A 22,237-nucleotide genomic window follows, 5' to 3' on the forward strand; every position below is an offset into this window, starting at 1 on the left:
GTCACACTGCATGAATTCAACAGCCTTGGGAAATTCCAGTGCCTAATTCTGCACATCTGACGCTGTGAGTCAGCAAAGGCAGAGACTTTGAGGAATGAGGTCACCAGACTGCCTGGAGTGAAAGCCAACAGTCAGCACAGAGAATGGAATACAAACACAATCTGTGGGGCTGTGGTTTGCAGCAGCTGGGGGTTCTGGGGCTCTCCTCCTTTTGCTGCCACTGATTTAAGTCAGAAGCAATTAACTTTTGCCAGTGAGCGAAGCCAAAATGGTGGAAGTGGAAAGGAGAAGCAAACCTTTGTTTTCTGGCTCTCCTTAGGCACACAGGCAGTGTTGGAAACAATACCATGGCAGTCTCTTCCCAGGCAAAGGCTCAGCCTCTAATTATTGCCCCTCAGGACAGCCCCTTGGATGTCTTGGCACTTGATTAAGTGGGGCAAAGACTGTTTCTCCTCTCTCACACACCAGAACAGCCTGCTTCTCTTCCAGCAGAATTGGGCACCCTTCTGCCCTGCAAAGAGACATCTGGGGCCTTCTCTGGAGCTTGGCAACCCCCATCTTTCCATTTTGTAGCCCCTTGCCTCCAAAAACCAGCATGATGATAGCACCGAGCATGCCATTGCATGAGAAAACCAACAGAGAGAGTGGGGATAAGGGAGAAAGCAGCTTAGGGAAAGCAGCATCCCCTTTCCAAGGTACTTTAGGTTCCAAGATTCAGAGGTTTTGTAGCTATCTTGCTTGACAGCATAGCTATTGTTTGGTTTCTCTCCTCACTGTTAACTCTCCCTGTGTGCACTACAGCTTACTGGGCTAAGCCATGTTCTGACTTCTGGCTGTAAAAAATCCTTAATTTCTTTTGATCCATGTGATAAATTGGTTCTCAGATCATCAATATTAATATTCAGCCAGGAGCAGTTCTGCATGAGTACAACAGCTTTAAAAGATGGAGAAACGCTGTTCTTGAACCAGCGATTTACTCCTCACACAGTGATTTTTGGCAGCTTGTGATTGAGCTGAACAAATGTAGATTTGCATCAGATGACAAATCCCACAATTTCAGCCAGTGCTTCTGCATGCATTTGAAACACAAAAGCACATTTTTAAAGAGTCAGCATGGAACAAAAAATCTCCAGAAATGTTGGATTTGACACACTGGTATTGTATTGTGTTTGGGACACACTGCTGAAGTGTCCCACAAGAAAAGTCAATTTCAGTTGCATTTTCCATTAGAAAACAACATGGATTTGGATATCCTCCCTCTTTTTGTTGTGCCAGAGTCCTTCCATCTCTTGGAATTTGAACTTTCAGCAATCCCCCCTGAGTGTGGAGCTAATTCACCTCACTCTGACTGGACCAGCAGCACCACTGCCCTGTGGTGGATCATCAGTACAAGATCTGCAGGCAGGAACAAGTCCCTGACCTTACCTTCACAGCTCCTGTGACGGTGTAGGCATGGCCCTGCACAATCCCATTCCTCAGCTCTATGTTCCTGCTTGACTGCAGAGGGGAGAAAGCACAGCTTTTAACTCCTGCCACACCACACAGACACAGCCACCAGCTCCCACGAGTGTCATTGGCACTAAACAAAGCCTGGGGTCTGACCACAGCAGCTCCTCAGATATGTTCCTCCAGGAATGGGGCTGTTCCCACTCCATCTGAGCTGAGAGAACAGTCCTTGGCTTGCTTGCAGCAGCCAAGCCTCCTGTCCTGAGGAGGCAGGCACCCCAAAAGCAGTGTCACACACTTCACTGCCACATGTCACATGCTGCAGGGGAAGCCTTTTATCAAAGGTACTTGCTGAATATCACAAAGCCCTTTGCTGTCACAGGCATCTTTTATGAAAAATCCTTTCTTTGGGATTTTTCCTCCTGAGAAGCTGAGAGGCCTCAGGAACAAAATGTAGACAATGATTATCTGCTGCTGTGGAATGCAATGCAACAGGTAGATCTTTGATTAGCTCATCTTAGATGTTTATAATTAATGGCCAATCACAGCCCAGCTGGCTCGGACAGAGAGTCCAAGCCACAAGCCTTTGTTACCATTCCTTCCTATTCTATTCTTAGCTAGCCTTCTGATGAAATACTTTCTTCTATTCTTTTAGTATAGTTTTAATGTAATATATATAACAAAATAATAAATCAGCCTTCTGAAACATGGAGTCAGATCCTCATCTCTTCCCTCAACCTGAGACCCCTGTGAACACCGTCACACTTTGCAACTGCCCAGCATCAATACCAGTAAGGCTGCAAGCCACAATGAGAGAATTGCATCTATTGCAGACATCTTTTATGAAAAATCCTTTCTTTAGGATTTTTCCTCCTGAGAAGCTGAGAGGCCTCAGGAACAAAATGTAAACATTGATTATCTGCTGCTGTGGAATGCAACAGGTGCATCAGTGATTGGTCTCATGTGATTGTTTCTAATTAATGACCAATCACAGTCAGTGGGCTCTGACTCTCTGTCCAAGACACAAGCCTTTGTTATTCTTTTTTTTTTCCTATTCTTTGCTAGCCTTCTGATGAAATCCTTTCTTCTATTCTTTTGGTATAGTTTTAATATAATATATATAATAAAATAATAAATCAAGCCTTCTAAAACATGGAGTCAGATCCTCATCTCTTCCCTCATCCCAAGACCCCTGTGAACATGGTCACATTGCATCCTTTCACAGAAGAGAGAGAGGTGTGTCTTGGCCTTGCCAGAGCTGATCACAAAGTTAGGAGACCAAAATCAATCCTGCTGGAAGAGGACACCACTGTACTGCAGTGGAATTAGCCAGGAGAGAGGCTACAGTCCCCTCTGGGACAGAGCGATCCATCCACCTCTGCCCAAATGCCTTTACAGTCCTTACCAAATAATCTTATCTGCTTTCTGCTGCCAGGATCCCTTGGGGCATCCATAAACTGTAACTATTTTACAGAGTCTGATGGGTTTCCTTCTCCCCTGCCAAGAGCAGCCTTTGTGCAAAGCCAGTGAACCCAGAGAGTGAGTGTGACCAGCCCTGTGACTCACCTGGCCCGAGGTGCTGCAGCCCATGAGACACCGAGACCTGTCAGCTGCTCTCAGGATCTCCTCCAGATCAGAAGGTGGCTCCTTCAATGAAAACTGCACCTGGACTCCACCTGTGAGGTCTACTAAAGCATCTGAGAGGTAGCCTCCGTTCAGGTTCTGGTAGGAGCCCTGCAGCCTATGGGAAAAAAATTTAAATAGATTAAAAAAATAAAGGGGAAAAAAGAGAGAGAAGTTAATTAGTCCTTACATTGTTTTCATAAACAATACACAGTGCTTGCTTTAAAAATGGAGGTGTGCATTGAGGTGGTGAGCACAGGGGAGCTGGGTTGGGCAGACACTGTGGCCAGGTAACAAAGGGAAACGTGACTGAAATACTTGGCCAGGCACAACACATGTCCTGTGGAAGGAAGGAAGGAGACAAAGGGGGAGCTGTTTCTGTGCCTTCATCCCCATCTGAGGCAGCTGTCCAGAGCCATTCACAGTCAGTGCAAAATAATAATAAGGTGCATCTCAGGCCAACACAGGCATTTCTGGGAGATGAGCTGCATCTCATCTTGAAGCATGCAGTTTCTTTTCTCTGAACAGGAAGGGAGCCAAGGCTGACTAGTTCAAATGGATGTTTCAGGTCAAATGGAGCTGAACTGTTAGTTTCTACATCCTGCTTATACAGGGCTCTCCACAAAAATGGCCAGTATTCCTTTTGCAAATGAGAAAAAGGAGAAGAGAGGTGAAGGTATTTACCCATGCTTCCAGGGCAAGGCAGAAATGAGCTCTCAGCACTGTTCCCAGTTCACTCTGCTAGAGCACAATAATAGGATAATAATTTAATATTGCCAGCACAGTCCTTGTTGTTTTTATCGTGTGGTTTTTATTGAGACAGCAAATAAGCTGGAACATGCTGTACTTAGAGCAGGTAGAGCATGCTGTTAAACCCCTCCATACACACTGTATTTAATGAATGTAATCAAATGAAGTCTGCAGCTAATTGTATTTTGAAGAGTTGTCCTTGTCCTACACTGATGAAAAGAATTTGTCTTGGGTGTTGGGGAATAACTTCTCCAATGGGAATCTCATAAACAGCATTGCTTGCAACTTTAATTTAATAGAGGTTTGGTATGCATTGTAATTAAAATCTTATGCAGCAAATTGATACTGAATCCTGAGTCAACTTTTCTGAGATATCTCAGGGCAAAATGCATCCCCTTCCTGAGCTGCTGTCATGCTGCTTTAACATTTGCTTATTCCTGACCAAATCTGCCAAAATTATTATCTCTTTTCCTCATTGCCTCTTCACTGCAGTGCAAATGCTACACCAGCCTCAGGTACCAAGTTCCAGCCCTTCATACCACCCCTAACACAGGACTTTTTCTTCAGCATTTTTAATAATGAGAAATGGGCAAATGCTAAGGGACCACAATCTGATTCCCTTCTCTCTCCAGAGGATTTTAAAAAATTGTTATCTCTTTATTAGACATTATTTACCCTGCATACTCTGGGGAGCTCAGCTTAGAGTCAGTGCTCTCTGAGCAGTGAGAGCTGATCAGGAGTCCCAGGAGTGTGTGTGTTGTGCCTGGGCCTGTTCTTCAGTCCTGCTTCCTCTCATTGCCTGCTCCAAATACTCACATGATCTCTGATTGGTGTCTGTAAACACAGTAACCCGTGCTTGCACTCTGCAGACCCAAACAGAGGACAACACAGAAAGGAAAACAGAGACAAAGGAGTTTCCCTGAAAGCAGGAGGACACTCCAGGCTCTTTTGTGTCACCATTGCCCTGCTCATTTTGCTTCTAAGGCATTAACATCCCAGATTTAGGGGTAGATTCAGGGCTGGCTGCCTTTAGGGCTGGGTAGAGTTAAGTCTAACCCAAGGCCAACATCTCCAGTTTGTGTTGGCCCAATGTTTGCTGCAGCCAACACAAGCACAGCACCACAGAGGCATCTGTCAGCCTGAGCTCCTTCCTGTATGCTTTGCACAAGGCAGAGGGTGAAACCACCCCCAGAAAGCATTCAGCACTGGGTGGAAGAACAGACCAGGTGTATTTACTTGGCATATGCTTTTTCCAGCAAGGATGGCCAGAATTCATTTGAAGTTCGGGGGTGTACAGACAGGTATCTTCCATTCAGGAATGGCAGTCGGTCATCTATCACTACATCCACCCATTCTCCATACTGCCAGAACTGGAAATAAATAAAATAAAAAATGTATTTTAAAAAGAGAGGAAGAAAATAAAATAACGAGCCTCTTTTAAGCACTAACGCCCATGGAAAGAAAAATCTTCCTGAACTAGCACAGGAATTAATTTAAAGCAACATGGGTATGTGCAAGTTCTCTCCTGAACTCCTCAGGCTAATGGTTCCCATTGTTAAACAAGCCACCAGCTGGCTGGATTTCCCAGTGGCAGGGAAAGTCCTTGGGGAGTGTAGCTGGTCCTGCAATCAGTGGGAGGAGAGATTCAACATGAGGAGTATGCAAATATTCTTGGGCAATAGCTCAAGGAGATAAAGAATGATCAGCAGGTGGATAGGTGGATTCCATGAGCCTCACTCCTCAGCCACACTTGGCTTTTTCCCCTACAGTGCAGCTCTTGGCCAGAGAGGCTTTGTCAAGATCCAGCCTCTAAATTTTCTTTCCTCTGTGTTTCAATTAAGACTCAGACACGCTGTCATGGATGGAGACAGTATAGTGACTAAAGACTGTTTTGAGGTGTTATCCATCTCCTTGATGGATGAGAAGGACACAGGCAGTCTCTCCAGCATGTGGACAGAGCAGGTGTTTCTCCAGCTGATGAAACTTTTCAAGGGAAAAGACAGGAATAAAGATCTGCAGGGATGAACTAAAGGAGCCATTTCCAGAGTCATTAGCAGATTAATGTAGCTTACCATGATTCGAAATCATAAGAGGCCAAGCTCTTATTTGCAGTAATGCTAAGGACTCTAGTGGAAGTATGCCAGCAATAGATTTAGTCTAACATGATTTTATTTCAACAGCTCCGGTCAATGAAAAACCCCAGAATGAGCTGTTCTGCTAGAAAAGCACCAGAGCAGATCTGCCCAGCAGCAAAGCAGCTTACAGACTGCTCAGCTGAAAGCAGGTCTGATCCTGCTCACATTTCTGCCTCACCCAGGCCTCTCCCTTCCTGCACTAGTGGTGGCAGGAGGGTTGGAACCCCTAACTTGGGTTGGAACCTCTAACTTGGGTTGGAACCTCTACCTTGAGCTCCGGGAGAGATTTGGGGCTTCTGCTTGGTTTTGGCTTGAGGAAAAACCTTCCACTGGCTGTCCTCTGCCTGGAGGAGAGACAGGCAAAAGGAATGTCCAAAAGGAAATGTCCTTTCAGTCACCTCAGGAGCCCTTCTGCCAACACCTAGGAGCAGGTCTGTGTGGAGAAGAGGTGTGACACCCAGCCAGGCCTCCCCATGTGCAATCACAACAGGTAAACAAGGAGAACATGCACGACTTGCTGAGGGAATTAATGCAGTCTAAACCCACTGAGGGATGTTTTTCCAAAAGTCAAGTTCCTTGGCCATGTTTGGAAGGGTGGTTAAGCTTGGAGTCTGAATGCAGCACTGTGTTTTTCTTCAGCTCCTTTGTCCTGACTGTCACAGACCTTCAGGTGGTGGTCTCATCTGAGCTCACAAGGACAGGAAAAGCCACAGAGGGAAGAAGAAACCTCATGGGAAATCCCAGAGTGCTCTGGAAGTACAAGAGTGGTGCAGGAGAAGCCTGAAGCAAGAGGATGTGGCTTGAGTCTGGCTTAATGAAATTTCTTTATATCCCTTTATGGGATTTAAGTACTGCAGCTGTGAATGTGGTAGTAAATAAAACCAAGAATTGCTATTTAGGCAGGATGCAAAGAGGAAAGTTCTTTGCCTCCACATTTAGAATAAGCCTTTTAAATCAGGACTTTATTTTCCTTAAGAGAAGGAAAAAGAAATGGACAGTCACAAGACGATAACAACACATCTAAGGTCCTGATGGTCAAAGGGGGAATGCTGTGTGGTTATTTTGCCTCCTTTTTTCCTTCCTGGACAGGGATCTTAGAAAAATCCAGCTCTGAAATCGAGTAAGGAGAAAATTACATGTCTATCAACTATCAACTAACACCAACCTTTTGTATGGTGTTAAAAAGTACTTTTTGGATGTTTCCTGAAACTGAAGTCTTTATGGTCTTTAAAGATTTCATCAGTTTCTTCCTGAGAGCAGGGACATTAACACCCAGGGTAGATCCCTCCAGTTGTGAGAAGGGGATTCCTATGCAAACATGGGACTAACTTAATCCCTGGGGAAATAACATCACTGTAATTATTCCCTAGATAAAAACATTGCCCATCTTAACTACATCTGATGAAGTGCTGAACACCCTTGACTCTTGCAGCTGAACAGCTCCTGTTGTACAGGAACACTGGAGCAGCCCCTTGTACTCCTGAGAGGCAAGATGCTCCACTTCCAAAATGGTGAGGAAAAAAGTTATAAGCTAAAATTATTCTATTAGCATATGATATGCCTTGTTTGTGATTCCTCACTGAACTGAGGACTGGTTGCTTAGCCTGTGGATGGCAGTAAAATATCTTTGATGGAATAATTGAAAGGCATTGCAGAGAAGCATTTCCATTCAGAGGAACTTTCTCAGGGGTTTATTGCTCAAGGAAAGCCAGAAACAGTTGCATTGATTTGCAGATGAGATGACAGGGAAAACATTTTCAAATACTGTAAGGTATTTATATTGCTTAAGATTTAAGGATTGCGCCTAACTAATCTTTTCAAAGCTCCCATGAAAGACAATCTAGCTTGCATCCTTTTAATGTGTTTTAAGCAGACTGGTGTCCCTTCAGCTGGTTTATCTCACACAGTATGGCAGTGTGTGTGCTGGAAATGGGCCAAGATAGAAACATCTGGTATTTTAAGGAGCAAAGGAACAGAGCAAAATTTAGACTGTCCACAAGATAATCCTCCTGGTGCTGCTCCACAAGAGCCTAGGAGGTCAAACAAGTCCTACTGCCAGAGCTCTGTTTGGTGCTGAACTGCATAAAACAAGAGATATTTGTGAAGTAAGGGGGATGAGGGATGGCTGAGTTTATCCAGATTTTCTCCACATCCAGTTTAGCTTCTGGAATTTAATGGTGCTGCAAGCTCTTCTAATCCCACCAGATATTTGTTTGACTCAGACACAAGCAAGCAGAGCCTGCCAGTTGCTACCCGAGTCACCCTCCTGGGAGATTCAGACAATTTCAGGAGTTGGTAGAAAGTGGGATTTACTAAAAAGCCTTGTTCCTCTCTCTGAAACAAATCTCTTTTCAAAATATCAAAAGCCTGTTCCTCTGATCTGTCTCCAAGGATTTGTAATTTCCAGCCGTTTCAACGAGCTAAAAGGGCAAGGTGAAGTGGGGAAACAGAAAATGGGCCCAAATAGACAGTGCAGGTGAGATGACAGCCATAACACACTGCCCAAATCAAAGCAGCCACCAGAATGCCATCTAAAACATATATGTACACAAATCTATCTGAACAGCTGGTACCGCTGCCTTTGCAGTCATAACTTTCACAAAAGGGCATCAAATTCCCTGAAGTGCAATTGCACCACCTGGAGCATGAGGAATCATTAAAGAATTCAGGATTTTCTGCAAAGTTCCAAATTGGGAGTCACCATTGAAGAACCAAAGCATTCAAGGGTGTTGGGATGTGGGGCTGCAGCTTGAAGCCCTTTGCAATCCAACCCAGCCAAGCTCAAATGGTACCAATAGCACAGGGAGTACATACCCGGAAATGGAAAATCCCAGCATAATCCTCCTGGAATCCTTGGTCCTTGGGCAAAACATTTTCCAAAAATTGTTTTCGCAGCGTCAGGGAGCCCAGGGCAGCCAGCATCCAGCAGTCACCTCAGGGGAGGGAAGAATCCAGGGCATCCAGTCAGTCACTTGCTGTTCTGGATTGCAGCTGGCTCTTTAGAAAGGGAATGGGCTGCAACATCTAAGAGCCACTTTGCTAAAAGCAACCAACATTCTTCTGTCTCCTTTCCCCCCTCCAAAATGGTGAAGCACAGTCCAGGATTCACCAGCAATGTCCACTGGGAGCCCTGCTGTCACCAGCCACCCTTTTCTACTTTCAGGCTGCTCCTGTCTTTTGCAGTCATGTTGAGACTTGCAGCCCAGAACTATTGTATTTGTTGGGAAATGCCCCAACAAAGGCAGGAATGATGCATCTGACTCCATGTTCTCAGAAGGCTAATTTATTATTTTATGATACTATATTATATTAATGAATATTATACTATACTAAAGAATACAGAAAGGATACTTACAGAAGGCTAAAAAGATAAATAATGAAAATTAGTGACTCTTTCCAGAGTCCCAATGCAGCTTGGCCCCAATTGGCCAATGAGTGAAAACAACTCACAGCAGAATCCAATGGAACAATCACCTGTGGGTAAACAATCTCCAAGCACATTCCAAAGGAACAAAGCACAGGAGAAGGAAATGAGATAAGAATTGTTTTCCTTTTCTCTGAGGCTTCTCAGCTTCCCAGGAGAAAAATCCTGGGCAAAGGAATTTTTTCAGAGAATGTGAATGTCACACAGAACACTCTTTAGGAAACCTTCCAACTTCTCAGTGGAGTGAGAAATGGGAAGGCATTTCTTACTACATGGGAGCAGAGCTGCTCTCAAAGACAAACGTGGTCAAGGAGCACAAGATGGAACTGACACAGGGTGCAGATACCTACTCTGATATTGGGTAAGTATTGCAGGAGTTGAACAGAAATATCCACAGGAAGAAAACACTGGCAGACAAATGAAGATATTAGGAAGGAAAGAAAATTCAGCCCTACAGAAGTCAGAGCTGTGCCTGTTTATCTACTCACACTCAACTGTGTTTGACCTTTCTTCCTGAAGCATCTGCCTGATCTCAGTTGGATCTCCATTTCTAAGCTTGGCCTTACACAGACAGAAGGCAGATGCCAGACAAAAGTGACAAAGATTTGAGCTGCTGCATTTGGGAATCCTGTTAAATATCTGCAATCAGTTGTCTGTGGACTTGTGCCAGTCTAGATTGACCTGCACTGATTGTTAACTGCAGCTGCCATGGTCCACATCTTCCCACTGAGCACTTGGAACATGGCGAAGCAGTCACAGCTTATTGCTTTGTGCAGCTCTCCTCCAAATCAAGAATATCACCTTACCTATTTCTCCTTGCATGATGTCAAATCTGCTAACTCCATCCGTGATCAAATGAGGATTTCTCTGAAGTTCCTGGAGGAAAGAAAATGCAAAGAGCAGTGTGAGTACCCAGCCTTTGCCAGCAGTGTGTTCCTGCCCTTGCCTACCTTTTCCAGGTCTGAAAACTGCTTTTCTTGAGCCCTGATGTTTTGCTGCCTGCCACCAACAAAACCAGAGGAGATAGTCATCTCTTCTTTAACCTGCTCAGATATTCCTAGGGATGGGGACCTGGGGGTGGGTGCTCCCTGAGTTTTCATTTGGGTTTTTCTGATGCTGCTGACACCTTTCAGAGACAGCTCTGAGCTTGCCAGTGAAATCATGCAGCTTCCTGAGGCACAGCAGGGCACAGACACACAGGTCTCCAAGCAAAGAGGAACAGGGTCTATACTTCAGCTCAGCAGTGGGTCTGGGAGCATTTTACACTCTAAGCCTTTTGTGTTTCCATTCAGGTCTAATACAGGTCACCCTGGGCTGCTTTTCTTCACTCTGGTGAGGGAGATATAGAAAGAGAACTTAATCTCTGTCTGCAAAATCCCATAGGCCTGGCTGACATTTTTGATTCAGGGAGAATTTTCCTTGAGAGTCTTGCTTGGGCAGTGAAGGGGGAAGCACTTCAGAGCTTGGCTTTGCACACAGAAATGTGAACCATTCTCCCAGCTGTGCCTGCTGTTGGCCTGGGATATCTGAGTGCTCAGGAAGGAGCAGCCTCACCATCCCCCATGAAGAACCCTTGGCACTCTCCACCGTGGTAAGGCTCTGTTTTGAAAGAGCAATCAGCCTGAAATAGGCAAGTCATCACACATGTAAGAAAACAAAGAGATAAAAGGAAGGAAAAAAAGTCCTGGTTAAAAAAAAAAAAAAAAAATACAGCAGCCCTTCCCTCAACAGGCCCTGGCATTCCTTCCTCCCAGCTGGTCTGACATGCTGCACAAAAATAAGACTAGCTCACAATGTGACTCATGACTTACACAGTTGTGTGAGCTCAGCATTAGCAAATGCTGTCAGCTTTCTGAAATGGCTCCACAGTGATCAAACCCCTCTAAAACGTTTCCCTGTCAGGAAAAGATGCAATGCAACGTCACTGCTCCAGGCTGGTGGGCACATCATGCTCCCAGAGCACTGCTGACGTGGGGAAGGCAGCCTCAGCAGGCAAATTCCTGGAGAGATGCTCTCCTACAGCCATCCCCAGCTATCCCAGGACTTTGGGGGTTTGCAGCAAGAGATTTACCCAAGACATGTGGCCACCAGCAGCAGTGGTTGCTGATTGCTTAAGGAAGAAGCAGCATTGAGCCCTTCTCCCTTCTGCTCTACATCCATCCCAGCCTTATCTTCTCCCTACCTCCCTTTCCCACCTGGGTGAACTCAAAACTTTCCCCAAGCAGGAAAGTTTAAACTGCATGGCAAGGCTTTGAACTTGCCCATGCTTTTGTGTGTGAGGCTGACTTGCTAGTAGTCATCCCAGAAAACCAACAGCATAAAAGAATGGCTGCTTTTGTTTCCCCCATAATTTCTGAGGGCTTTGAAGTCTGACTTGCCAGAAGCAGGGTGGTTGGGCTATAGCTGCCACGGGGGTAAGCACCATCCAGGTGCATGAGCCTGAAACTGATGGGAAGGCAGCTGTGTCTTTATGGGACTCCCAAGGAAAAGGCTGATGCTGTGCTCTGTGCCAGGATGCTAAAGCTCAGAAGTGCTCTGTGGATCCTGCTAGCCTCTCGTGGGGACTGGCTGAAAAGGCAGCCCATTAGATGCCTCACCAAATATTCTATTGCCGACCAAGGTGGTGGACTCCCCTGTGAGCAAACGGGGATGAGCTGAGCCATTAAGCAGCTTCCCTGCTGAGAGAAACTGGCAATTTAGTCTGAAACCAGAAAAGACATGATCTGAAGTCAGACTGTGCACACAGACATCTCTGTGGCTGGCAGAGGGAACTCTCCAGTGCTGCATTCCCCACAGCTCGTGGAGTTCTGCTCCAGGAGTTTGCACTCCCCACAGGCTCCAGGGCAATCACTGAGACACAACAGAGTGTGCTGTTTCCACCAGCCAGGGGAAGGGGCTGATCAGCAGCTGTCTGGACCCACAGAGGGCTTTGACAGAGCACAGAGAGGCCACAATGGTGATGGAAGTGCTCTGGAAATCTGCACCTTTTCAACTGGGAGGAAAGGAAATCTCCAATTAGCTCCTCTTCCTTCAAAGGCAAGAATACAGCAGTCATAAAACACCATATTGTCCATTATTGCAAAACACAGCTAAACACACAGTTACCACTACACCAAATGTGCAAGCCTCACTATTTCCTACTGCTCAAATTGCATGACAAAGAGAGGAACCACAGCTTTAACTACATGTCTGTCCAGAAGCAGTGCCCTGTTTCATTGAGAAATGATGAGCCTTTGTGGCATTTTCACCGAGACTTTTCATTTTTGGCTGGAAGGGGGAAGAAGAAGGAGCTCAGGGAGCCACATGGTCTCTTCTCAGAGTATCCATGAGCCCAGCAGTGAAGGCAACAAAATGGGCTGCAAGGCAAGCACTCTGCCTGAACTCATCCCCCCAGGACAAAGCTCTCATCACTGGCTTTCCCTGGACCACTGAAGGCTTCATTATGCATTCAAAAAGAAAGAGAAGTTCAAGTTCAAACCAGTTCATCCTCTAGAGCATGGTCTGTTCATCTAAAGGGCAAGACAGAGAATTAATCTGAGAGGTGGAATGAAAGTGTCCTGTGCATGCATTTAACTCTAAAGCTCTTTTTATAATTGCTTGAAATTTTTAGGGAAGAACAAGTCCCCAGAAGGAGCTGGAGGTGCGTAGTGTAGATGTAGACCACAGGCAGACATGCAAAGGACACAGTCAAACAGTTCTGTAAAAAATGGGAAGCCTGCGGTGGGATTTCCTGGGCAGTGCAAGCCAGTCTGGCTGCAGGCTGCTCTGGCTGAGTGCTGGCCACTTTCCCCCACATTTATCCACTGGCCCAGCATGATCCTGAGTGCAGGCACAAGGCCACTGAGGGTTAAGAGGCTGGAGCTGTTTGCAGAGGCACCTCCTGGTCAGCTCACCTGAGCCCTAAAATAACATCCCAGCCCTGTTTCTGTTCCTGCCACAGATCTTTCCCTTCAGCCACACTCGTGTTGCTCCCCTCTGCTGCAGCTCCACCATCCTTACACATCCCTGCCATTGTGAGTAATGGTGCTCCCTGTTCAACACACACAAATTATGACAAATAAAAAAGCTGCTATTTATTGAAAGCCAAACTGTTCTCAGCTGGACAAATGTTAATTCAGCAGCACTGATGTGCCTGTAATAGTGTTGCTGTGGATTAAGAAATAAACACTGTACCACAGTTCCCTGGGCTGAGGAGGGGTCAGTCACACCACTGCCATACATCCCATAACCACAGGAAACTTCCACAGAAATAAGACACTTTGGATAAGGAGGGGAGGCAGAAAAAAGGACAAAGTTAGTGGAGGGTCTGGAGCACAAGGCTTATGAGAAGCAGATGAGGGAGCAGGGATTTTTTAGCCTGAAGAAAAGGAGGCTCCACATCTGCCTGAAAGGAGGTGGTAGCCAGGGTACAGAGTCTCTTCTCCCAGATAACAAGTGACAGAACAAGAGAGAGATGGCCCAGATTGTGCTAGGGCAGGTTTATGTTGGTTATTAGGAAAAATTCATTTACCCAATGGTGGCCAGGCATTGGAACAGGCTGCTCACAGTCACCTCTCCTGGAGGTATTTAAAAGACATGTAGATGGCTTGGCAGTGCTGGATAATGGTTGAACTCCCTGATTTAAAGGTCTTTTCCAACTCACACAATAGAAGCTGTGCTGGGCCACACCAGAGATCTGACATGCAATGACTTGTCTGCGACAGACTGGAGAGGGAGAGGATAACTGAGCAAGTCAAAATTAATAGGAAAAATCAGACTACTCTCAAGGGGTCTGCTTGCACTGACAGAACTCAATTCCCTGCTTTACAGCAGAATAGCTCAATTCTTAATTGCCTGATTTCAATACAAATGCATTTGTTGCTTATAAAAGCAGCCATGCTCTGCTCCAGCTCTCTTTTGCATCGGAAGAATGAGCTCACCAGACTCCACACAGGCGTGGAGCCCACAAACGTCACAGCCAAGTCCTGCTGGAGGATGGACTGGTGTCAACAACCAGACAAAAAACAGAAACCAGCTCAGGTTTTACCTGAAACCTGTTTGCTTTGTGTGGTTCATTGCTAAAATAAAGGAGGCAAAGACAAAGGAGGCGAACAAGGGAAGTAGTCCTGGGTACCTGTAGCCTTTGAGTTTCCTTGGAGGTCTTGGAACCTCCCCCTGTGATCATACATCAAAAGCTGGAAGTACCATGGTGTTACCAACTACCCTCCAGCCAACACAGCCATATGGTCCTGCCTGAGACTCCCCAGCCTGGCAAGGGAAGCAGGGCAGTGAGCAACCATCACAGCAGTGCTGCTTTCAACCCACCCGGGATGCACAAACTTCCCATCACCACCTGCTCTCCCCAAAGACCAATGGAGTTGGGATATACTATGCAAACAAACATTTCCCACCTTGCAGAAGGACAGATGTCGTGGCTGGTGATGCAGAGCAGCTTCCCCAGCCCTCAGGGGTGAACTCCAACTGCAGGTCAGGTGCAATCAGCTGAGTAGGCAGGGCTGAGGCAGTGGCAGCCTGGGGATGCTGCTCCTGTTCAATCACCCTGATTGCACACGCGCACTCAGAGGAACAGGGCGGATTGATTTTGAGTTTCATCACGGAGAAACACTGAACAGGATCCAAGAGCCTCCAGGCCCCTGGGAAGGGCTGGAGCTGTGAGCTCCAGCACAAGCAGCTGGTGAGCAGCTTTGGCTCCTGCCAGGGACTGCTGGCCCCAAAGGGACAGATCTGCAGGACACCACTGTCCCTCACTGCCACACATTCCTGACTTCCCTCATTAAAACCTCTCGTGTAACAACTTTCATTTCTTTTTCCTCTTCTTTTTGTTTTTGCCAGGTTTTTCTTTATTTTCCCTCTCTTCTATTAGAAACAAGTTTTTGGTTTTACTTCAAATTGTTGTCTAAATTCTTGCCTGAATGAAATCTGTTTTTTAGTCCCCTCCAGCTACAGACAGGCCAAGGCTGATCCAGTAGGAAATCCAGCTCAGTTTATCCATCCAGAAAGATGCTAACTTCAAAAAAGTTTTTAAAAGGTCCATTTTTAAAAGTCAGTTGCTGGATTCAAAATTCCTTAATGCTGATGCTAATTCTTGGAAATTTCTGGGAAATAAATAACAGGCCAAGGAACAAATAATCACCAAAAGCTATGCAGGATAACAATAGATACTCTGCTCCTGAAAGGTGGTTATGTTTTCTTTGGGAAGGGACAGAGGAAGGGAATTAAAAACATGAGCAAACCCTTTTACAAAGTGATTGATTCAAATCATGGATCATTTTCCCAGCTAACAAGCATTGGCTCCATGAGTATAATTTTCTCCAATGTTTTTTTAGGTGCTGAGTGCAGTAGCACAGGGCTCTGCTATGAGAACAAGGTGAATCCCTTGCCTGAGTTCACACTGCCTCTTTCTGCACCTTCCATCCAAGGAATCTTTTGGACACTACTTTCCTCATCCCCTTGATGCCTTGTGAAGGCTGACCTAGAAGAAAGGCTAGATGGAGTTAAAGAATAAAGCAGGGATTTATTAAAAGGCCTCAATGGATCCACAAAGGGCAGCACAAGAGCCCAGCCAAGATGAACCCAAAATAGCACAAAATAGATGATGGTCATGAGGTCTCACACTTTTATAAGTTCTGGTCCATTTGCATATTGGACTTAATTGCCCAGTTATAGCTTTAGCTTATGAAATCCCATCCTTCTTGTTTTTCTCTCTTCATCCTGCCATTGCTTCTGCTCTTGGGCCTGAGATTTGGATCTTTTGTCCCTCAGCTAGAGAAGGAATTGTTTTATCTACCTACTCTGTGAAGAGAGCTCACCATCCCCTAATATGGAGTTCAGAACTACACACTGAAGCAGTGAAGAATCTGAAAAATATAAAAGCTAAAACCTGAGGTATCAACCTGACCCCAGATACCTGAGACAAGCACCCAAGGAGCCCACGCCCTGATGCTCTGAGCCGGGTGATGATGCAGACAAAGCCCCTGTCAGCTCTTTCAGACAGTCCTTCCACCAGGAACATCCCCACAAGTCACATCAGAGGCACTCAGGGGTTCCTCCCATGCTGATCCTCAAACTCCCACTGGCCACCTTGCAGCTTTTCTTCCAGCTGCCCCCACACACAACTGTCTGTGCTAATCAGAGGACAGATCCTCTTATGCCAGCTCCTGCCCGGCATCCCCTCATTCCACAAGGGAGCTACAGGGTCTCAGGAGACCAAGGGTGAGCAGGGCAGGAGGAGTAGTCTGCAACCTTGAAGACCCTCCAGAAAAGCCTTCAGCAACTTCACCCTGTGCCCATTTTAGCCTTCTTTTAAAGCACATAAGCACTGAGATCATGGACTATCCTTCACATTTGCAATGGGCACCATACTGAGCCCTGGTGCACTGGTGGCAATCTCTCTCCCCTCACACACATTATATCTGAAAATGTAACCAATGTTAGCAGAAGTAAAGCATTCCACATTTAGCATCACCACAATTCATGTCATCTGGACCATCCTCCTTCAATTTCTTTTTGCATCTGCACAGTACGATGCGCTATGATCAGGACAGAGAGAAATCTTTAGCCTGAACATTAATTGAATAAAAATGCATATTCTGCAACAGTTAATCATTCCATGGCTTCCTCAGTTCCAATCAATAGCTTGTGTGAAGGAAAAGCAGCAAACAATGAAAAAGAATTGTTCTGAACATTTTAAAAGGAGCATCTCAGTTTTCAAAATCTGACGTAATTCTTCATGAAGAATTTCCCTTTGATTGATCTTTAGAAAAGCCTAGCTATAGAAAATTCTATATTCAGTCTAAAATAGAGCTTCTTTCCATTTCTCAAAACTGTTGGTGAGCCAAAGGAATAGTTAATTGTGAGGTCCTGCTGTATTTGCTCCCTTCAGCCTGACCTCTAGTAATGCTTGAAATACCACATGCAAAACCTCTGTTACAGATTTCACATTTCAATGGGCATAGATTGTGGGCCTGGGATGCAAACACAGCCTGAAGCAGTCTCCATCTGATGGGAAACTGTAACTATTGCAGAGCTGGGAAAAGTGACATTTCAAATGTCATCTTGGTGCTCCTGATCCACCTTCCCTCCCTTTTCAGGCACATGCCTATTAAACAAGATGAGTTTACAAGTCAAAAAGTTGTTTCTGACAGTCACTGCTGACTGTCACTGTCTGAAACCAAGCTGTTTTCTCTCCACTTTATACATTACCCTCAGATATGAAGACTCCAAACTCTGAGCATAATTGGCAATTCTCTTGACAATGTACAAGGTAAAATAGAAGCAGCATGTTGCTCAGCTGCTCAGTTGGATCTGGAACAAAGACAGCAGTTATAATTGCTATCTACCACTTAAATAACCAGATACTGCACGACAGTAAATGGAGGCTAAGAGATTATTAGGACTGAGATGCCAGTCACAGGTACAATTCCAGACAAATTTATTTTAATGTCAGAGGGAGCTAATGGTGGAGGCTGAGAAAAACACAGACGTAGGTTAAATTGGCCATGATTTGTCAGCAGGATACAACTGCACTGAGTCTCTGGGAGATGCATTCAGGTTGGAAACAGTCTCTCTTGGGGAAATTACAGGTATCTCTGGTCTGAGTTGTTTAGGTAGCTTAAACACCTGGGATCACATATCCTTAGAGTTAGCATTGCAATGGCCCAGGAACAAAGAATGTACAAACATTTCTGCATGGGTGAAAGCTGCTCAACCTGGTATCTCCTGGTACCTCCCTCTTCCTCCTGGGGGACCAACTCCCAGAGCCAGCTGGACACAGCATTGGCCTTTCAGGACTTATGAAATGCAAACACAACTCTATTTGCCTCCTGACCCCCTCACTCCACACATCTGCAGCTCTAAAAATGAAAAGGAAACACTGCAATTCAGAAACATCTTCTACCCCTGCTTCATTCTGTCAGGAAAGGGAGGCCACACTCTGATGTCACCATGACACAGCATGGCTGTTGTGGTGACATTTGAGAATTTCTGGTTGCTCTCCTCAGCCCCTTTATCTCGCATCTTGTCTGGCAAGGTGAAGCCTGCATGGTTGGGAGACATCTGCAGGTGAAAATTTTGGCCAAAAATTTTGAGGGGGAAAAAATGGGGTCTTCTTCAGCACTGGAACCCTGAGTTTCTGTTCCAGATGACCCAGTTGAGCCAGCAGTCTCAACTTTTGTCCCTTGCCATAGAAAGGCAGCTGGTGATGCTGCTTTAGCCTCTATAAAAGAACAAAAGAGACACAATGTTTTTGTGTCCCTATTTTCAATGTTCACATCATGAACCCTGGACCATGAGCATATGGTTGAATTTTTTGAAGGAGAGCTCTGGCAAAGCCAAGGATTTTGATTCTGTTCCTTCCTGAAAAAAAACCACTCTGGAAAATTGTTGGCTGCTGTAAAAAAATTCTTCAGAAGGGAAGTGCTGGGATGGAGAGGACATATGTAAATTTTTGAAACCAATTGCACAAAAACTTTCATTCAGAACCTTAGTATTCATGGATTCAGCAAAATAGAAGGGAATTCTCCAATACCTGCCTCACCTGACAAACTTCAAGCACCAGCAGTAGCAGATTCTGCTTTTGGCAAGGAACGTCAGTCCCTTTGCACATGAAATAACTCTCAGGATATTAGAGTGGGATAGATGTTCATCCCACAGCACAGTGCCTCAAAATCAGTGGTATTTGGGTTTCTAAGTCACTTTGTAGTCCTTTTGTAGTCCTACAGTTCTCTGCTGCAAAAGCACCGGGGTGTTAGACTTAAGAGAACTGTATCATAACATTTTATTCCAGTTTATTCATCTTTAAAATGCCCCTGGAGAGTCCTTTCCAATATCTGTGTTTGTCTTTTCTGAGTCTAATGCTTAATTATCCTATTTTTTTTCTCTCTCAGACTGGAAACAGGCAACTAACTCTTCTCCTTTGCATTTTTAGTTACTTTCCTAATACAACCAAATTTCCCACCTGCTGTGAACCCATGGGCAGAGTGCTGGTTTAAAAAACACAGCACCAGCTGCACTCTCACCAGACACAGACTTTGAAGGAAAACTGCCTAAGGAGAAGCCCAGACACTCAGCCTGTGGTGGGAGCAGCTTCTGCAGAAGACAATGATCTCTTCATGGCACCTGCACAGAAGACACCCAAATATCTGCACCCAGCACCTCCACACCTACCATGTGCTGTGTTGGCTGCCTTTCCATGTGGGCATCCACATTTAGCAGCTCTGCAGGCTCTCCTGGCTGCTTTGCTTCCCTTCTGGGATCCATGAGTTTCAACATCCATGCTGGCTGCATCCTCTGCTGCTGCTGCGCCAAGGCCACCGCGTTGCCAAGCTCCAGCACACCCTCGCTGCCCTAACCCATCTGCCATCCAAATAAATATTTTCCTGTTGTTCCATGCTGTCTCTTCACAGTTTCACAGTCACTGTCCCTATACCCTGAGGCATTGTCCCAGCCCAGGGAAGCCAAAAGCCCCAGGCACTTGCAGAGTGATCAGCAAAATCCAGAAAAGGGGCAGCACATGGCTCATCCAGGAGCTGCACCAGCAGCAAATGGCACACAGCAGTTGGACCACAGGAAGATTTCCTAAATTAGGTCTTGGGATAAAAGAGCTGAGCATGTGATTCCTACCTCCCATTCTAAACTTCCATATGCCAGATGATAACTGCCTTTTAAATGGCAACTGGGAATCAGCACACAAACTTCATCTCCTGCCTTGCCCCAATTACTTTAAAATAGGTATTGCTGAGTCAGTCGCCTGGATTACAGGAATCAGAGATCTTCAACAGAATTCAACAACTTTTCAGGCTTGCACAAAGTCCTCTAGAAGCAGATCAAAGTGGGAACAGTAGCTCTGGTCAGGCTCACAGGTGGAAGCAAATTTCCTACAAGAATGAACCTAATGGAATCATTAAAGCTGCAGAGGTCGTGTTATAGGTGAGTAATGTAATAGTTGGCTCTCACAGTTAAGATGGATATTATGTAGATGTTAAAATGCATAGTGATGCTATTGTGATTTATCTCTCCATAGTGCTCTTTCTCTTCCCGCTTTTAATAGCCACAGTAGGGGGCTTAAAGAAAGCAAATTGTTCTGTCCAACTGTGAGAGCCAACTATTACATTACTCATCTATATCACAATACCAGTTTATTACCAAAATCTGACCACCAACCAAGATATAAGAAAGTAATCTCCACCAATGGACAGCAGAGAGGGAAATGACTGACAAAAATTTGGGAGGGGCTAAAGATATAAAAGGCAAAGCATCCATTTTGTAGACAAGCACGTGGCTGATAGTCACAGGTGCTCCCAGCGCTGTAATTTTCCCTTATTTATTCCTTTTTTTGTAACTTTGCTAATGTTTAAGAAACTTTTAAAATTTTTAAAAGTGAGCAATTGTTTCTCACAGGTTATCTTCCCTCCACACATCCCACAGCTAGGATCCCTCTTTACAACTCTGCTTCCAGTGCTCCTCTTGAGGTTTACTTTCCTGCTCAACACAGATCTCCCACCCCAGTGTGAAAAATGCATATTATATGATTGGCTTTTCACAAATATTGAAATGAATATTATATGTGTTATGCTAGAAAGTTATAATCCTTTTCAGTAGGGTGTTAAATATAGTTTTGGACCATAACATAATATTAAAATAGAAACTATGCTATGTAAGATACTTTTTCTAACTAGCTCAAGAAATTCTTTACCCAGAGATAACAGCAACAAGACAACAAATTTTCAAGAGAAGAATTATTGCCTCCTTATCAGGAAGAGCCAAACTTGGTGGGGACTGAGATGACTGATTTACAAGATGAGGGGGGGACGTTGACAATAACCAGAAAACACCCTTTGTTGGAAAAGAACTTTTGAATCATGTATGAGATATTTGAATATGCAACGGGCTATTGCTTTTAAGGGTTAATCCTTTGTTAGTGACCCATGCTTTCAAGAGGAAAGCATCCAAACATTTGTAATTCTTTCCTTTTTTATTGTCCTAACTCTGATTGTCCAAATTCTTATCACTCTAATTTGTATTACTATTTTTATAGCCATTTCATTACTATTAAACTCTTAAAATTTTAAAATCCTTCACCCCAGCGTGCAGGCCCATAGCCCCTGGCCACCAGTGCCCCCACGCTCCCCAGCTCTGGAACTCACGGTGGGCCTCTTCCATTGGATCCGCCAGAGCTTCTCTTGTGGGAGCAGGCTGGGACCGATGGAGCTGACGTGGGCAGGGAAGGTGGAATCCTCAAAGAGCAGCCCTTGGCTCAGGCACGAGGCTCTCAGCTCTCTGAAGTCCTGGCTCTTGAATTTCCTCAGGTTCTGGGGGCTTCCTGTGGCTCCTGAGGTTTGCCAGCCCTGCTCTGACATGGCGGCAGAGCTGGGGGCCAGCATCCTGCCCTTTTCCTGTGGGGGGAAGACAGGGACTGCCATTAGTTTCCCAATCCAAAGTGGTGCATCAGGAGTGTGTGGGATAACCCCTCTCCCTCCCATCAGGAGCTGCAGCTTGCAAAGCTGAGGGCAGCCACAGTGACAAAATCCTTATTAGCTGGAAATGCATGGGCAAGGAGCAGTCGTCAAATCCCGACTGGTTTATCTTAAACCAGGGCTGTCAGTGCTACAAATTCAATTTGGAGTCTTCCCCGAGGACAGAGAGCAAAGCTGTTAGTGAGCTGCTGTGTGAGCACTGAGGTACAGCCGCAATATAAGCCAGCACAGGGGATGGAACAGGAGCTGCACACCAGGGGAGTGGGAGTGAGAGCAGGGATGATGCCCACAGGTACCCAGGACTCATTGGGTCAGGAATCACAGCTGTGCACAGGATTTCAAGCTGCTGTTTAAACTGGGCAGTCTCTGCATGGCATCTCCAGGTA

General features: G+C 45.4%; 1 protein-coding gene across 1 annotated transcript in view; it reads right to left on the minus strand.

Annotated features, from left to right (window-relative positions):
- CAPN13 (calpain 13) overlaps nucleotides 1-21,758 on the minus strand; it is a 47,279-nt gene extending 25,521 nt beyond the window's left edge. The window contains exons 1-6 of the mRNA XM_054290510.1: nucleotides 21,522-21,758; nucleotides 10,185-10,254; nucleotides 8,769-8,887; nucleotides 5,056-5,189; nucleotides 3,013-3,187; nucleotides 1,426-1,497 (exon numbers count right to left, since the gene is read on the minus strand). Of these exons, the coding sequence (XP_054146485.1) occupies nucleotides 1,426-1,497; nucleotides 3,013-3,187; nucleotides 5,056-5,189; nucleotides 8,769-8,887; nucleotides 10,185-10,254; nucleotides 21,522-21,758 (807 nt within the window). The remainder of the gene's footprint in view (nucleotides 1-1,425; nucleotides 1,498-3,012; nucleotides 3,188-5,055; nucleotides 5,190-8,768; nucleotides 8,888-10,184; nucleotides 10,255-21,521) is intronic.
- Nucleotides 21,759-22,237: the final 479 nt, after the last annotated feature.

This window comes from Melozone crissalis, unplaced genomic scaffold (assembly GCF_028551555.1).
Source record: "Melozone crissalis strain CALT ecotype California unplaced genomic scaffold, PUWL_Pcris_2 ptg000081l_1, whole genome shotgun sequence".
In the NCBI taxonomy this organism is placed as follows: Eukaryota; Metazoa; Chordata; class Aves; order Passeriformes; family Passerellidae; genus Melozone; species Melozone crissalis.